Raw genomic sequence first — 17,446 nt, forward strand, 5'->3', positions numbered from 1 at the left:
CCCCTCCCCCATAATAAAAGCTGTAGTCATAAAACTAGACTCCTTCACACACACACACACACACACACACACACACACACACACACACACACACACACACACACACACACACACACACACACACATAAACACCATCTCGACGCCTTAATTCTATATACCTTTTCTAAACAAATATATTACAACCTGTTCTAAAACTTTCATTTCCTTTCTTCACCTCTTACTTAGAAAACTCTCTTTACTTTCTTTTTACTTTCTCTAATTTCATCAATATTCGTATAAGGGAAATAAAAAATCTAGTTACGCATTAATTTTTCCCCCAGTTATCAGAATCTAGGGAATTTTTAATATTATTTTTTTAATAGCACAGAACGATAGATTATGTAATGTCATATGTAAGTGTCCAGAGTTTTTTTTCTCCCTCTTTATGTAATATGCAAATGAACCCTGATTTATTATGGGTAAGAACTATTTCATTTATATCTCTCTAAAACTCTGGAAACTTTCTCTACAGTTACTTTCTTTCTTGTTTTCTCTTTTGTAACAGTATATAAGGTTATTAATATATATGAGAGTATAAGTAACTTTCTCTTCGTATTAAAATATATGAAAGTATAAGTAACTTTCTCTTCTTATTAAAATATATATATATATATATATATAATATATATAAGTACAGGTAACTTTCCTTTTTTTTGCATATATTGTAAAAAAAAAATCTTCCACAAAAACGACAACTTTCCCTTAGCTTTCATTCAGACTTTTTTTTTTAATTCCTTAGTAGATATTTAACAGTACATAATCCTTCTGTACTCCCACTAGGATATGTTGGTGCTTAGTATATACATTTTTTTTACAGACTACAGAAAAAAAAACATTATGGAAAAAAATACATATTGCTGTACCTGTGCGCCACTACAGGTGTTCTGAGAGTTTTGTAATATTTTAGGAAACTTTTCAACTAATTTTTGTATTCCTGCTACACTCTCTTGTTCTTATCTTGATGACTCTCTTACTGAACACACACACACAGATACACACACACACACATCCCCGCCCCTAGGAGTGCTACAAGACTGAAGGAAGTCAACAGGGTATCCGTGTCTGGTGGAGCGGATTAATAATAAATTAAGATTCACTGAAATAAAGTAAGCTTGTCTCAGTGAAGAGGGGAGGGGGTAGGAGGGTGAGAGGGTTAAGGGGAGGGGCTGAGGGTGAGAGGGGTGAGAAAGGGGAAGGATGGGGAGAAAAAGTGAGGAATGGTGAAGGTGCCAGGAGAAGAGGGAGGAAGGGGGAAGAAGAGAGGAAGGGGTGGGGGGGTAGGGAGAGGGGGAGATGTGAGGAGGAGGAAATGGGAAAGAAAAGGGTGGAGAGAAAAAAAGTGGATGAGAGAGAGGAATGAGAAGAGGGGGAAGAGGAAGAAGGAGGTGGATAGGAGAGGAAGTGGAGGGGGGAGGGGCAGACTACGGGAGAATGAAGGGGAATGAGAGGAGGGAGAGGGGGGAGCGAGGGGGGGCGAGGTGATGTGAGATTAGTGAGGGAAGTGAGATTAGACAGGAAAAATGAGTTGGGTGAGTCAAGGAAACCAAGTGAGCTGACTGACTCTAATGAACTGCAAGAGCCAAGTGAGCCGAGTGAGTTAAATGAGACCAGGAAACTATGTGAGCCAAGTGAGCCGAGTGAGACAAGTGAGGTGTTGACATTGAATTTTAAGCCAGACGTTTGTACCCACTGTTATGTTACCTCCACCTCCTCGTAACTCTTGTCTGTCTGTCCTGCCTGAGAGAGAGAGAGAGAGAGAGAGAGAGAGAGAGAGAGAGAGAGAGAGAGAGAGAGAGAGAGAGAGAGATGTCTCGTATTTTTCCCTCAGGCAGGACAAACTGTAACTCTCCAAAAGGGTGTTTTTTATTCATGTATCTGTCCTGTTGACGACCTAGGGAAAACAGGTCAGAGGTGAGAGGAATGGAGAGAGAGAGAGAGAAGACGTCAGGAGGAGGAGGAGAAAGGAGGAGAAAGGAGATGTTGTTTCTTGTGAGGAGAAAAAAGTGAGAGGTAGGGAGAATGAGGGAGAGGTGAGGGAGGAAAAAGAAGTGAGAGATGTCAGGGAAGGACTGAGGAGAGGAGAACGGAGGGGGGGGGAGGGATGAGGGAAAAGAAGGAAAATATGTAAGGGAGGGAGGATGGGGTAGAGATGAGGGAAAAATAAAGGAAATAAATAAAAGAGGAAATAAAGAAGGAAAGATGGGGAATAAATGAGAGGAAAAGAAGGGGTAATAAGAATGACTCACTCTCTCTCTCTCTCTCTCTCTCTCTCTCTCTCTCTCTCTCTCTCTCTCTCTTTCTCTATCTAAGAAAGACGATAACCAACCTTAAATGAAAGCCGTCGAATTCCTTTTATTTAGACTCACAAACAAAACAAGAGATAAACTTTAAAAAAAAAAAGAAAAAAGACGAAAATATTTATTAAATTCTATCGGGTAAAAAAAAATAAATAAAATAATAATAAAAATCTTTCCACAAAATTCAGTTGGAAAATGATCCCCGGTTATTGTGTACGTGTGAGAGTATCGTGTACGTGTGAGAGTATCGTGTACGTGTGAGAGTATCGTGTACGTGTGAGAGTATTGTGTACGTGTGAGAGTATCGTGTACGTGTGAGAGTATCGTGTACGTGTGAGAGTATCGTGTACGTGTGAGAGTATTGTGTACGTGTGAGAGTATTGTGTACATGTGAGAGTATTGTGTATATATGAGAGTATTGTGTACATGTGAGAGTATTGTGTACGTGTGAGAGTATCGTGTACGTGTGTGCGTGTGAGTGTATTGCCACTGACTGTTTCTCTGGCTCTGTCTGCTGAAGGGAATTTTGTCTGCTCTTGAAGAATAGATAGATAGATAGATAGATAGATAGATAGACATATAGATAGATAGATACAGACAGACAGACACAGACACAGACAAAGTGCATTAACATCTATAATACCATAACAAACAAACAAACACAGATTATAATCAAACTCATTATACCACCGTCTCATAATTTCACTATAACCAAATTATCACTAGTCCCAGTTATAACACGTCTGCTTCATCTAATTATCTCTATAACTTTACCTATAATTCCATATATAACTTAGGATAATTTTTCACCAGAGTTCCATTATATATTAGTAAATAATTATTGGTTTTATTTTACTATAATTTCCTTATAATTCTCTATAAATTCATTGTTAAGTTCAGCATTATATGTCATGTTATGGCTATAATTTGGCGCTATATAATAAGTCAAGTTTTTCATATATAACATGCGCTAAAATTACACTATAAACGCCAAATTTTCCTTTTAACATTCGCCAAATTTTCCTTATACTATTCGCCAAGTTTTCCTTACATTCGCCAAATTTTCCTTATACTATTCGCCAAGTTTTCCTTACATTCGCCAAAATTTATCATCGCCAGCATATAATCGCCAAAGTATCTAATTGCTATTGATTTCGATCTATCTGGCTTTAACCCAAATCTCTTTCTCTCTCTCTCTCTTTGTGTTCCTCTCTCTCTCTCTCTCTCTCTCTCTCGCTCTACATACTCCTCCCTCTCCATTTTCTCTCTCACTGACCACACAATTTATCGACCATCTCTTGTGACTCCAATCTTTATCTACCGCGTGTCCTAATTCCATCTTTATCTCCTGAGAGAGAGAGAGAGAGAGAGAGAGAGAGAGAGAGAGAGAGAGAGAGAGATATCGTCTTAAACCACTAACTAATGTATTACCTGAGAGACAATTTAAGACAACAGAGCATGAGACAAGATGTTGTTGTTTATGTTGAGAGGAGAGGGGTGGAGAGGGAGGAGAGGGGTGGAGAAGGAGGAGAGGGGAGAGAGGGAGAGAGAAGGAAAGTGGGGAGTAACATATGAGAGGGAGGGGTGGGGAGGTAAAATACTGGGGGAGGGAAAGGAGAGATATTAGGGAAAGATAATAATTGATAACTAGGAATAATAAAGAAGAAGAACGACAATAACAACAACAAAAGAGAAAATAATAATAATCAAAGAAAACAAACGGAAGATAAACTTAGAATAAAGAAGAGATTGAAAAAAACCCCACAAACATAATGACAAATAACCTTAAGAAACGAGGAATAGAGAAAGAAAGAAAGAAAGAAAGAAAGAAAGAAAGAAAGAAAGAAAGAAAGAAAGAATGAATGAAAGAAAGAGAGAAAGAAGAGAATAAAGAGTAATAGGCAACACAACGCAGGTCACATCTCACGCTGTCATATTACTTTAACCCCAAGGAGAACTAAATCAAATGTGAGAGCCCTCTTTTCCCCCCTCTCTGACCCTCTTTTTTCCCTCTCCCGCCCTCTTTTTTCCCTCTCTGACCCTCTTTTTTCCCTTCTCCAGCCCTCTTTTCCCACTCAGTCCTATTTCATCTCTCCAGCCCCCTTTCCCCTCTCTAGCCCTGTTTTCCCTCTTTAGTCCTCTTTGCCCTCTCCCCAGCCCTCTTATCCCTCTCCAGCGCTCCCCTTATTTTCCTTCATCCGGCTTCCCCTTTTCAACATCCCTTTTTCCTATCCCCTTTCCATTCTTCCCTTCCCCCTTTCCCTCTTCCACCAGCCCTTTCCTTACCCCTCTCCCACCAGACCCCCCCCCCTTCCTCCTGCCTCCTCTCCAAAACCTCTCCCTTCCCTCCCTCTCTCCTCTCCTCTACCACTTGCATTCCCTCTTTCATTCCTATTCAGATTCCTTTCCAATTCTCTCTTTTCTTTCTCCTTCCCCTTTCTTCACCCTTCTTCCCCTCTCTCTTTTCCCTCACTCCTACTTTTCCTCTTCTCCTCTCCTTTCCTTCTCCTCCTCGTCCTCTTTCCTCTACATAAAGAAAATAAAGAATAGCTCCCCCCTTTCTCTCTCTCTCTCTCTCTCTCTCTCTCTCTCTCTCTCTCTCTCTCTCTCTCTCTCTATCTATCTCTCTCGACGTGATAATTAATTTTCACCTAAGCTAAGCTAACCTGACCTGACCTGACCTGACCTCTCCCAAACTATACACCCAAGTGACAAAACTGTGTCTGGATACATGAAAGGGGACGGAGTGGTGTTCGAATACCAAGATGCGAGAATAAAGACAGTTCGAATACCAAGGTGAGATGGAAGGAGGGGGGGAGGGAAGGGAGATAGAGAGGAAGGAGAGGTGAGAGAAGAAGAAAGAATGAAGGAAGGAAGAAGAAAGGAGGAACTAAGGGAGAGTGGGAGGAGAGGTGAGAGAAGAATAAGAAAGAAGGAAGAAGAAAGAAGGTAGAAAGAAAGAGGAAGGAAGGTTAGGTCCGAATGCACCTCTACCGATTTCTCGAACAGCGTGGCTGGTGATCACTGGCCAGATAACAACTTAGGCAATGAATGGAAATGAAAATTCAAACTAATGGGCGTGAAGACCCCTTTAACCCGGACCATAAGGCTGCTGGGGAGGACCATTACTAAGGGCTTTAAGGGGGATCTGAGGGGAGAAAGGGGTGTTTTGAGGGGGATAGGGGGATTTGAAAGAAGGGAGGGGATTTTAAAGATGGAAAGGGGGAATTTGAGGGGAGAAAGGGGTGTTTTAAGGGTGTTAAGGGAGATGTGAGGGGAGAAAGGGGATTATAAGGGGAAATTTTATCGGAGTTTTAGGGGTTAAGGGGAATCAAAGGGAGAAAAGGGAGTTTTAAGGGAGAAAGGGAAGATTTAAGGGGGAAGGGGAGTTTTAATGGAGGGGAAGGGGATTTTAAGGGGAGTGTAAGAGGGGAAAGGTGACTTCTAAGGGGGGAAGACGAATTATAAGGGGGTTAAGGGAATTGAGGGAGGGGGAAATGAGGCTAAGAGTTTAAAAAGGGTGACGAAGGGAAGAGATTACAAGGGGTGACATAAGAGGAATAAAGGGGAATAAGGGGAAAGACAAGGATTTTTAAAGAGTGAATGAGATGGCGAAAAAGTTGATAGGGAGAGAAAGGAGACATGAGCTAATAAATGAGAATAAGGGATAAATAAATAAAGGAAGAAAGAGGGATGAGAGGAGAAGAAAATAATAGCCTTCAAGACAAGTTGATAAAGAATTAATAAAGAGAAACGAAGAAGAGATAAAAGAGACGAACAATTGATAATAATGATGACGAAGAAGAAAGGTAGGAAGGAGAAAAGAAGAAGAATGACAACAATAAAAAAGGGAAAAAGCACAACAATAACGAAAACAACAACACCAACAACAACAACAACAACAACAGAAGTAGCAGCACCAGGAGTAGAAGAGAGAGAGAGAGAGAGAGAGAGAGAGAGAGAGAGAGAGAGAGAGAGAGAGAGAGAGAGAGAGAGAGAGAGAGACGGGTACTGTACGGCAGGCAGCACCACCACCACCACCACCAACACATTCCTGGAGGTAATTTGACATTTTAGCCGATCCGACTTTTCAAGATGGCCCGTGGAGGACATTAGCCGGGGTTGGGAGCGGCCGAAATTAGCCAGGTTGGCCTAAATTAGCCACAGTAGGTAGCCATAAGCCAGCATCTCCAAGGTGGTCTAATTAACCTCAGAACTTAATGTAGTAATGAGAGTTGAATTGCTTTGGCCTCAGTTCTTCTTCTGCTTTACATTATTATCTTCTCTTTGTGTTTATTTCTCTTCTCATTCTCTTCTTATTCCCACATTCTCTCATTCTTCCCCTTTCTCATCTTACCTTTCCTTCTTCCTCATTTCTCTTCAGTTTTTCCCTCATTCTTCCTATTTTTTCTCATTACTGTCTTCTCTTCACATTTCTCTATGTCTACCTTTCTTCCCTGTCTTTATCATTCCATTCTTCTTCTTTTCATATTTTCTGTCATTCTCCCTATTTTTTTTCTCCACCTTTTCTTACTTTATCCTACGTACGTGTGTGTGTGTGTGTGTGTGTGTGTGTGTGTGTGTGTGTGTGTGTGTGTGTGTGTGTGTGTCTGTATCCATCCATACAACATTTAACAATAACACAGAACACAAACATAAACAAACACAACAAAAACAAACAAACAAACAAACAAACAAACGAACGAACGCGACACCTTCCTCATTATGATTGATAGGAATCGAACCCTTATTACGACAAGTTTCCTGACCATTTGAAAGCCAGTGAGCCACCGACACCCGAGTCAAGGTGTGATTACGAGAGCGACTAACTACCCCCTTCCGCTGCCTCACTAATTAGCTAACTACCTCTCAATTACCCGTCTTCACTAATTATTCAATGTCAACCCTTAACGATTATGCCAACATTTACAGCAGGGTGGAGAGAGAGAGAGAGAGAGAGAGAGATAATACGCACAGGTAAAAAATTGAACTTAGATATAAAACATATTAGCCATACCATAACCCATAGACCTGAATCATCGGACCCTCCCTTTCTAGACTAACATTGAGGCCATTAGACCATTAACCCCCCATCCCCATGAACAGGCAACATGTGTACAGTAATCTCATCAGGTAATGGCAGGTGTGTGATCATTAATTATTCAACAGGTAGACATGACCCACCTCCTTTGATCAGCGCTCATGTTAATAATGTTTCAGAATGTAATTAATTATTTTGAGAATTTCTTTAGTGTTTTGTCGAGTCATGGGTACTGATGGGTTGGCTAGAGAGAGAGAGAGAGAGAGAGAGAGAGAGTCGACACTGCACTTGACAGCCTTATTTCCCAAACTGTAAACATAATCACCTAGTCACACCTGACAAAACATAACATACCTTGACTAATCTATGTCACTGACCTGAGTAACATCCAAAAATGGCGGCTGTATGGTGTTGAGACTCACTCCTGTAATAAGAAAAAAATATATATAATTTTTTTATATTCCGAAAAAGTTTACATACAGTCGAGAAAGTATATATTTACACGGGGCAAAATACTTCCCACTGGAGAAATTTCAGCTGGACTAAATCCTTACCATTTGTCCTTTTAAGAGTTTGAGCCGTGGGATATAAACATGTGTCTGCCTGTCTGTCTGCCTGTCTGTCTGTCTGTCTGTCTGTCTGTCTGTCTGTCTGTCTCTCTGTCTACGATTTTATTGCTTTCATGCTATTTAGTCGTTCGTAAATATGGAGATAATGAATGGAGACAGACAGACAGACAGACAGACAGACAGATTGAGGGACAGACGCAAGGATAGACAGGTAGACAGATGAAAAGACAGATACAGTAGATAGACAGACACGAGAACAGACAGATAGAAAGGCACAAGAAAATATAAATAGATCCAAGGGAAGATGGACAGAAGTAGGGAAAAACAGACAGACAGACGCAAGTATAGACAAACAAATAACAAATATAGACAGACGCAAGAACAGACAGACAGACAAGAAGACGCAAGACCAGAGGGACGCAAGGACAGACAGACAGACAAGACCAGCGCAAGACCAGACAGAGGCAAAGAACAGACAGACAGACAAAAGACGCAAGACCAGAGGGACGCATGGACAGACAGACAGAGAGACAGACAGACAGACAGACAGACAGACAGAAAAAAGACACAAGGCCAGACAGACAGACAGACAGTAACTAGCCTTCTCTTCTGGGAATATCAAGGTAGTTTAAGCTCAGCCCATCCGAGATTGATGAGTTGGTTGGGACATTTTTACCTCACAAAATGTTATATGTTTTCGCGTTCTGTCACTCAGTAATCGTTTATCCGTCTCTCAGTACTCGTCAATCGTCTCCCAGTACTCATGATTCGTCTTTCAGTACATGTTATCCGTCATTATCCGTCTTTTAGTACATGTTATCCATCATTATCCGTCTCTCAGTACTCGTTATTCGTCATTATCCGTCTCTCAGTACTCGTTATCCGTCATTATCCGTCTCTCAATACTCGTTATCCGCCATTATCCGTATCTCAGTACTCGTTATCCGTATCTCAGTACTCGATATCCGTCTCCCAAAACTCATTATCCTTCTGTCATTATACGTTATCCGTCTCCCAGTACTCGTTATCCGTCTCTCAGTACTCGTTATCCGACTTTCAGTACTCATTATCCGTATCTCAGTCGTCGATATCCGTCTCCCAGTACTCGTTATCCGTCTGTCATTATACGTTATCCGTCGTTATCCGGCTCTCAGTATTCTCTCATTATACGTTATCCGTCGTTATCCGTCTCTCAGTATTCTCTCATTATACGTTATCCGTCGTTATCCGGCTCTCAGTATTCTCTCTTTATACGTTATCCGTCGTTATCCGGCTTTCAGTATTCTCTCATTATACGTTATCCGTCGTTATCCGGCTTTCAGTATTCTCTCATTATACGTTATCCGTCGTTATCCGGCTCTCAGTATTCTCTCTTTATACACCGCTGTCATTAGCACATTTTTGGGGCATTTCTCCATGAAGGTTTTCGTTTCTTTACTGTTCGTGTCTCTTTTCCTTTCGTTCATTGACGTTTGAGTGATGGGACTTGTTTCTTGCGTCTTGTTCTTTGATTATTTATTTGATCTGGTCAACTTGAATTACTGGAGAGAGAGAAGGGGGGGAGAGAGACTGGACATATTTCAGTATTAAATCATCGTATTCAAAAGGTTAAATCTTCGTGCTAATGGGACTTAGTTATTGTAATGAAGGGTTTAAATCACCTTACTCAAAGGATTAAGTCATCATAGTCAAGGGATTAAGTCATCGTACTCAAGGGATTAAGTCATCGTACTCAAGAAATGCCATTGTACTCAAAGGATTAAGTCATCGTACTCACGGAATTAAGTCATCTTTCTCAAGGTCTGAAGTCATCATACTCAAGGGTTTAAGTCACCGTATTCATGGGATTAAGTCACCGTACTCAAGGGAATAAGTCATCATACTCAAACCATTAAGTCATCGTACTCAAGGGTTTAATTCACTGTTACACAAATGTTTTAGTTCAGACACACACACACACACACACACACACACACACACACACACACACACACACAAGGTAATCATGAGTCTTGTATAATGAAGAAACACCTGACTTACAATGAAAAAAAAACCTCGACTGTCAAACACCTTCTAGGTAAGCGACAGAAGACGAATCAATTATTAATGGTTGATTAATCTTGGACAGAAATACTCCTGGTGACATTTCAGTGGTTAGATTCGCACCTTCTCCACCCTGCATTATAGAAGTGACCACACCTCCTGTTTGTAAGCTGTGTGAGTTAGGGGAAGGAAGAGGCGAGGGGCGAGGGGCGAGGGGCGGGGTGAGGGGGAGGGGGGAGGGAGGAGGGGGTTGCTGTAAAAAGATGTCTGTCAATCCGTCTGTGTGTCCGTCAAGTCATCCGTCTATCTGGTAAGTCATCCGTGGGTCCGTCAAGGCTTCCGTGCGTCAGTCCAACCATTCATACGTCCAAGCCATCAAAACGTCCATCAGATAATCTATGCGTCCGTCGATTCATCCACCAATCCAAGCGAATATTAGAGGTAGAGTCTCGCCCCTCGGCACTACACCGCGTCTTGTTGACCTCAGGTGTAACTACAGTAATCACTTCTTTACCATCATTACACTAAGGGAGTCAAGGCGTAGAGTCTTTGTTGCTCCTGTACGTGTGTGTGTGTGTGTGTGTGTGTGTGTGTGTGTGTGTGTGTGTGTGTGTGTGTGTGTGTGTGTGTGTGACGTCTGAAGAGGAATTTATTCAAGATGCGGACTTATTTTTTTTAATTATTTAATCTCTCTCTCTCTCTCTCTCTCTCTTCACCAAAACGGCGAATCACCAAAAATAAAAACATTTCCCCACAAGTTACAACAACACAGATAAACCTCCATCTTCTTCCTCCTCGTTCTTCTTTCTTCCTTACTCTTAATCTTTTACTACCACCTCCTACTACTCCTCCTCTGATCCTCTCCTGTATTTCTCTTTTACCCCTATTCCTCTCCCTACCTCCTCTCTCCTCCTCCATCTCCCCTACCTTCCTCCTCCTCCTCCCTCTTCTTATCCTCCTTACTCCCTCTAACCCACTTCTCCTTTTTCTTTCCCTCCCTGGCTCCACTTCTCTACCCACCCTCTACCCATCATCCCCACATACCCTTCTACCTCCCTTCCCTCCCTTCCCATTCTCATACTCCCATCAACCTCATATCCCTCCTTCCCCTCCTCTTTTTCTCTCCTCCCATAAATGTTCTCCACCCTCCTCCTCCTCCCATATCCCTCTCTCCCCCCTCCCCTAGGAGCCACATACAAACAAGCCGCACTACATAAAACTGCAACAAACTCAATCAGAAAACCCTAAAGACAAGACGTAAATCCAGTTTGTATTGATCTGTTTTCAAAGATGAAACTCTGATCCCTCCATCACATAAAATCGGAAATAAAACCGGAAATAAAAAACTCTCTCGTGACGTTTTTATTCAATGACAGTGGATCATTTGGTTCTGTCTGTCTGTCTGTCTGTCTGCCTGTCTATCTGTCTGCTTGACTGTGTCTGTCTGTCCTTATTTTGTTATTCTTAGAGGCAAAGCAAATCACTAATGTAAGAATTTATTTCTTCTTCTTCTTCTTCTTCTTCTTCTTCTTCTTCTTCTTCTTCTAATTATTATTATTATTAACATTATCATTACTATGTTCTTAATCTTTCTCTTTTATTTCATCAATTATTACTATTATCATTATTTCATTAATTATGTCAATAATTATCTCACCCCTGCAGTAAAGACACATAAACTCTAAGGGATTATCGCACCGGATTTCACTACGTCTCGTCCCTGATTTAATAATAATAATAATAATAATAATAATAATAATAATAATAATAATAATAATAATAATAATAATAATAATAATAATAATAATAATAATAATAATAATAATAACAACAACAATAATAATAATAAAACAACTCACTTTTTGAGAACAATTGAGAGAATGAGAGCAAAAAGGCACCACATTATTATAGATTAACACACACACATAATATCACACACACACACACACACACACACACACACTACCTCCCTCCCTCCCTTTGCCTCCTCCACCTCCTCCAACACGTAATAAGCACTCTACAATATTACCATCAGAGAATCATTAACAAAAACAACAAGACCGACTAACATACAGATAACGTGGTACAATATCAATGGCGGCGTTGTATAGGGACATGATGATACAATTAATACACCAAATACATTCATACAACAGATGGATTTATACACCGGGATGTAGTGTTAATGGAAGCCAGTATGCATATAGTTGCTAATAGGGACACGGGTTTGTGTGTGTGTGTGTGTGTGTGTGTGTGTGTATGTGTGTGTGTGTGTGTGTGTGTGTGTGTGTGTGTGTGTGTGTGTGTGTGTGTGTGTGTGTGTGTGTAGAGAGAGAGGATACGTGTTTATTTATATTTTATTAACATGTGTTGTACTATTACGTGATGATGATGATGATGATGATGATGATGATGATGATGATGATGATGATGATGATGGTGATGATGATGGTGATGATGATGATGATGATGATGATGATGATGATGATGATGATGGTGGTGATGATGATGATGATGATGATGATGATGACTATGACAGAAACACCCTGTCATATATAACTACCCCCCTCTCTCTCTCTCTCTCTCTCTCTCTCTCACTAACAACACCTTCTTTCTCCCCCCTGTACAGCTGCGGTGACCAACGAGATCCACAGTGGCGTGGGCATGAAGCCGGAGCCGCAGTTTGGGGAGGCCATTGATAACGTGACGGTGGCCGCAGGCAGGGAGGCAAGACTCTCCTGCATCGTCGACAACCTGGGAGATTTCAGGGTGAGTACTGAGGGAGGAAGGGGGGCTGAGGGAGGGAGGGAGGGAATGAGGGAGGGAAAGAGGGAATGAGGGAGGGAAAGAGGGAATGAGGGGAGGAGGAAAAAGAGAGAGACAGGACAGGCCAGACTCTCCTGCATCGTCGACAACCTGGGAAATGTCAGGGTGAGTACTGAAGGATGGAGGGACAGAGGAAGGAAGGAGGGAGAGAGGGGGGGGAAGGGGGTAATGAAGGAGGGAGGGAGGCTAGTGTGACCGTGTTTTTATCTCGTTAACACCAGTATTATTGACTTCGTTAACAGTACCTGTCCTTTAAGCTTTCCTTTGTTAACAGCGGCCGCTTTCTCGTTACCAACAGCAGCCTTATTTCCCTCTTTAACTTCTGCCGTAGTTTAACCTCTCCTTCGTTAACCCCGACCGTAGTTAAATCTCTTCCCCTGTGACCACCGACCGTAATTTAATCTTTTCCCTCGTTAACAGCGGCCCTAGTTGATGACTTTGTTCGCTAATAGTGACAGCATATCCCTCGTTAACAGCACCTACCCCCCCCCCCCTCCTCAGTAGCGATAGTTTAGTTGTCTGGTGTTGGCTAAATATAATATAAACATAGAGATGTTCAGTAAGGAAGGAGGTTAAGATTCCCTTCGTTAACAGCGACAACAATCCTCTCGTTAAGTGATCGTATTCCTCTCGTTAAGTGACCGTATTCCTCTCGTTAAATGACCGTATTTTCCTGCTTAACAACAGATGTCTCGACTCAGCGGGGAAATTGGAGCCTCGTGCCGGATAGCAGAGAAGGCCAGAGAAACTAAGACCCCTGGATATTATGCGGGTAGAGAGAGGACAGGAGAGAGAGAGAGAGAGAGAGAGAGAGAGAGAGAGAGCGAGAGAGAGAGAGAGAGAGAGAGAGAGAGAGAGAGAGAGAGAGAGAGAGAGAGAGAGAGAGAGAGAGAGAGAATGATAAATACATAATTCAACTCGCCATCCACAACATTGCCTCCCCATCTCTCCCCCAAACATCCCCATCACCCAACCCACTCCCCATTCCTCCCCACAACTCCAATTTCATCTAGCGCAAGATTTCTATGATGTTGATGGTAGTGTGGTGGTAGTGGTAGTCGTAGTGGTGGTTAATGGTGGTAGTAGTAGTAGTAGTTGTAGTAGTGGTGGTGTTGGTGGTGGTGGTAGTAGTAGTAGTAGTGGTGACTGTCATGGTTGGAGGCGAGTTTACTCCTTAACCCTCCCTCTACACACACACACACACACACACACAACCACACACACATTGCCCCCTCCGCCTTCCTTCCCTCCCTCTACACACACACTTCCCTCTTCCCTCTCCTCCCTCCCTCCGTCCCTCTCCCTACACACACTCCTCTCTCCCTCCCCTCCCCTCCCCTCCACACACACACACACTCGATCAATCTCAGGAGTTTTACAATTAATCATGGCCGATACTCCTGTTTGAGAGGGAAGTCGGGGCGTCGGTTTTATTAATCGAATGGACCGAAAAATTGGAAATTGTTTTTTTGTGGGGAGGAGTGACGGGGTGGGGTGGGGTGGGGGCTTGTAGGTGGGTGGGTGGGTGGGTGGGGGGTGGGAGGGGTGTGTAGGTGGGGTGGGTGGGTGTGTAGGGGTTGGGTGGGTGTGGGTGGGTAGGTGGGTGGCGGTGGGTGTGTGGGTGGTGGGTGGTGAAACATAGCTCCACACACTCCGGTGGTCTAGGATTACCAAATTCTGTATCTTTTCTTATTAATGGGATATGGATGTGGTGTGGGTGGGGAGGGATGGGTGTGGGTGGGAGACGGGGTGGGTGGGTGGGAGGATGGGTGGTGGGTGGGGAGGATGGGTAGTGGGTGGAAGGATGGGTGGTGTGGGTGGATGTGTGTGGTGTGAGGGGTGGGTGTTATGGTGGATGGGGTGTGTGTAGAGGTGGTAGGTAGGCGATGCGAGGAAGTAGGTGGGGTGATGGGGAGGTGGATGAGTCTTGTCGAGTACGATGGATGAATGAATGAGAGATGATGAAATAGTAGGAAGGAGGAGGAGGAAGATGAGAAGAAGGAGAGGAGGAGGAGGAGGGAGGAGGAGGAGGGAGGAGGAGGAGGAGGAGGAGGAGGAGGAGGAGGAGGAGGAGGAGGAGGGAGGAGGAGGAGGAGGGAGGAGGAGGAGGAGGAGGAGGAGGAGGAGGAGGAGGAGGAGGAGGCATTAGGCTGAGAAAGAAAAAAAAGAGAAAGGAATGGTGATGACCAACTAACTAAGGAGAAAGACCAGGATAAACACCTAACGAACGAGAGACGAGATTAATTAAACAACTAACGAGGGAGGCGATGATAACCAACCAAATAACGAGCGAACAAACTAACGAAAGAGACAATGATAGCCAACGAAAAGAAACAAACTCGAGAAACGACGATAACTAACTAACGAGAGAGAGAGAGAGAGAGAGAGAGAGAGAGAGAGAGAGAGAGAGAGAGAGAGAGAGAGAGAGAGAGAGAGAGAGAGAGAGAGAGAGAGAGAGAGGTTGGTAGGTGGGTTACAGAACAAATTAAGTTACTACCTGAAACTCATTAGCATATTTGCATAACCATTAAGGAACCTTTGTAGAAGTGTCCCGCTGGGTTTTTATTTGATGTAGTGGGGATAAATTACAATATTTTACTTCCTCTTCTTCTTCTTCTTCTTCTTCTTCTTGTAGTTTCATTTTGCTCTTCTTCTTTTTCTTCTTTTTCTCTTTGTTCTTTTTGTTGTTTTATTGTTTTCTTTTCCACTTTTTTTCTCTTTTTCTTGTATTGATTTCCTTCTTTTTTCACATTCTTCTTCTTCTTCTTCTTCTTCTTCTTCTTCTTTGGATGATCTTGTATATTTTGTTTCCCACCTCCTCCTTCTCCACCTCCTCCTCCTTCGTCTACCTCCTCCTCCTCCTCCTCATCCTCCTTCTCCTCCTCCTCCTCCTCCTCCTCCCTCCTCCTCCTCCTCCTCCTCCTCCCTCCTCCTCCTCCTCCTCCTCCTCCTCCTCCACCTCCTCCTCCTTTCTGTCTCCCTCCTCCTCCTCATCCTCCTTCTCCCCCCCTTCTCCACTTCCTCCCTCTCCTCTTCCTCCCTCTCCCCTCCTTCTCCTCCTCCTCGTGAATAAAATACAAAGTCTTCCCAGGAGGTAAAACTTAACAGGCGATGTTCTACTTATTAAATAAACCAGAATAACGATGATTCAAAACAAAACAATGATAACATGTAAATAAGTAAATAAACCGATAAACAAGTAAATACATAAATAAGTCAAGCAAGGAGTAATACACAAGTAGAGATAGATAAAGAATAAGATAATATAATACGAAAATAAACCAGAAATATGAAATAAACTGAAATAAATACGATGGTAAAATATAATATAATCACAATATATAATAAACGATGTAATGACAAAAATATAGGAAGAGGAAATAAAATAATCCATAAAATAGGATAATATAAATAAATTAAAATAGGAGAAAATTATATTCAACAAAATTACACAAAATAACGAATTATGTAAAACTAATAAAGAAAAGAATTACAACGGAAGACAAAATGAGTATTACACAAGAGAGAGAGAGAGAGAGAGAGAGAGAGAGAGAGAGAGAGAGAGAGAGAGAGAGAGAGACTTTCACATGATCATTTTCACTTAACGTTATGTAAATGTTCTCTCTCACTCTCTCTTGTGAAAATCCTGCCACACTATTTACGTGTTTTACCTCCCACCAACTTTCTACTTTACCTTAATGATATTTGCATTAGCAGTTGTATCTTTACCAGGCAGACAATGGCTCTCAAAGAAGAAAGAAAGTAATGTTTGCTTTCTTTTAATGTGGTGTTTATTAAGAGAGAGAGAGAGAGAGAGAGAGAGAGAGAGAGAGAGAGAGAGAGAGAGAGAGAGAGAGAGAGAGAGAGAGAGAGACATTAACACGATTCACACACAATCTCAGGTGTTATAATATGCTAATGACTAGAGTAATCCCTACTACCTGTAAGTTAAGATTACACGTAAATCCCTCCCTCCCTCCCTCCATCCAACATCCCTCGTTCCCTCCCTCCTTCCCTCTCCCCCTACACCCATCTCTGCCTCTCCCTCCCTCCCTCCCTCCCTCCCTACGCCACAGTGGTAGGCTGGACGGACAGACAGAGGTTGGTGTGGTCAACCTCTCGTTAATAGCTTCTTGCATTATATATCCGATGTACTTTTGTTGTGGTTGTGGTAAAGTTCCCCCTGTTGTTGTTGTTGTTGTTGTTGTTGGTGGTGGTGGTGGTGATGATGGTGGTGGTGGTGGTGATGATGGTGGTGGTGGTGTTGTTGTTGTTGTTGTTGTTGTTGTTGTTGTTGTTGTTGTTGTTGTTGTTGTTCGACTGTAGGGATCCACGACTTAATAATAATAATAATAATAATAATAATAATAATAATAATAATAATAATAATAATAATAATAATAATAATAATAATAATAATAATAATAATAATAATAATAATAATAATAATATGAATCTTGAAATTTGTTTTGCTAATCTGTCCTACATAAAAAGGAAAAAAAAATAAAGAAAATTAGTAGATAGGGAGAATAGCAGACAGACAAAGACAGACAGAGAGACAGACAGTTAGACAGACAGACAGACAGATACCTTCCCTATAATACTATCCTAAATGTTCTTAAATTGTCTTT

General features: G+C 42.1%; 1 protein-coding gene across 1 annotated transcript in view; it reads left to right on the top strand.

The window, feature by feature from the left end:
- Nucleotides 1-17,446, top strand: part of LOC121854556 (lachesin-like) — a 153,505-nt gene that overhangs the window by 81,813 nt on the left and 54,246 nt on the right. Inside the window, 1 exon segment of the mRNA XM_042349234.1 lies at nt 12,619-12,758. Coding sequence (XP_042205168.1) covers nt 12,619-12,758 — 140 coding nt within the window.

Source organism: Homarus americanus, unplaced genomic scaffold (genome assembly GCF_018991925.1).
Source record: "Homarus americanus isolate GMGI-L3 unplaced genomic scaffold, GMGI_Hamer_2.0 scaffold2548, whole genome shotgun sequence".
NCBI lineage: Eukaryota > Metazoa > Arthropoda > Malacostraca > Decapoda > Nephropidae > Homarus > Homarus americanus.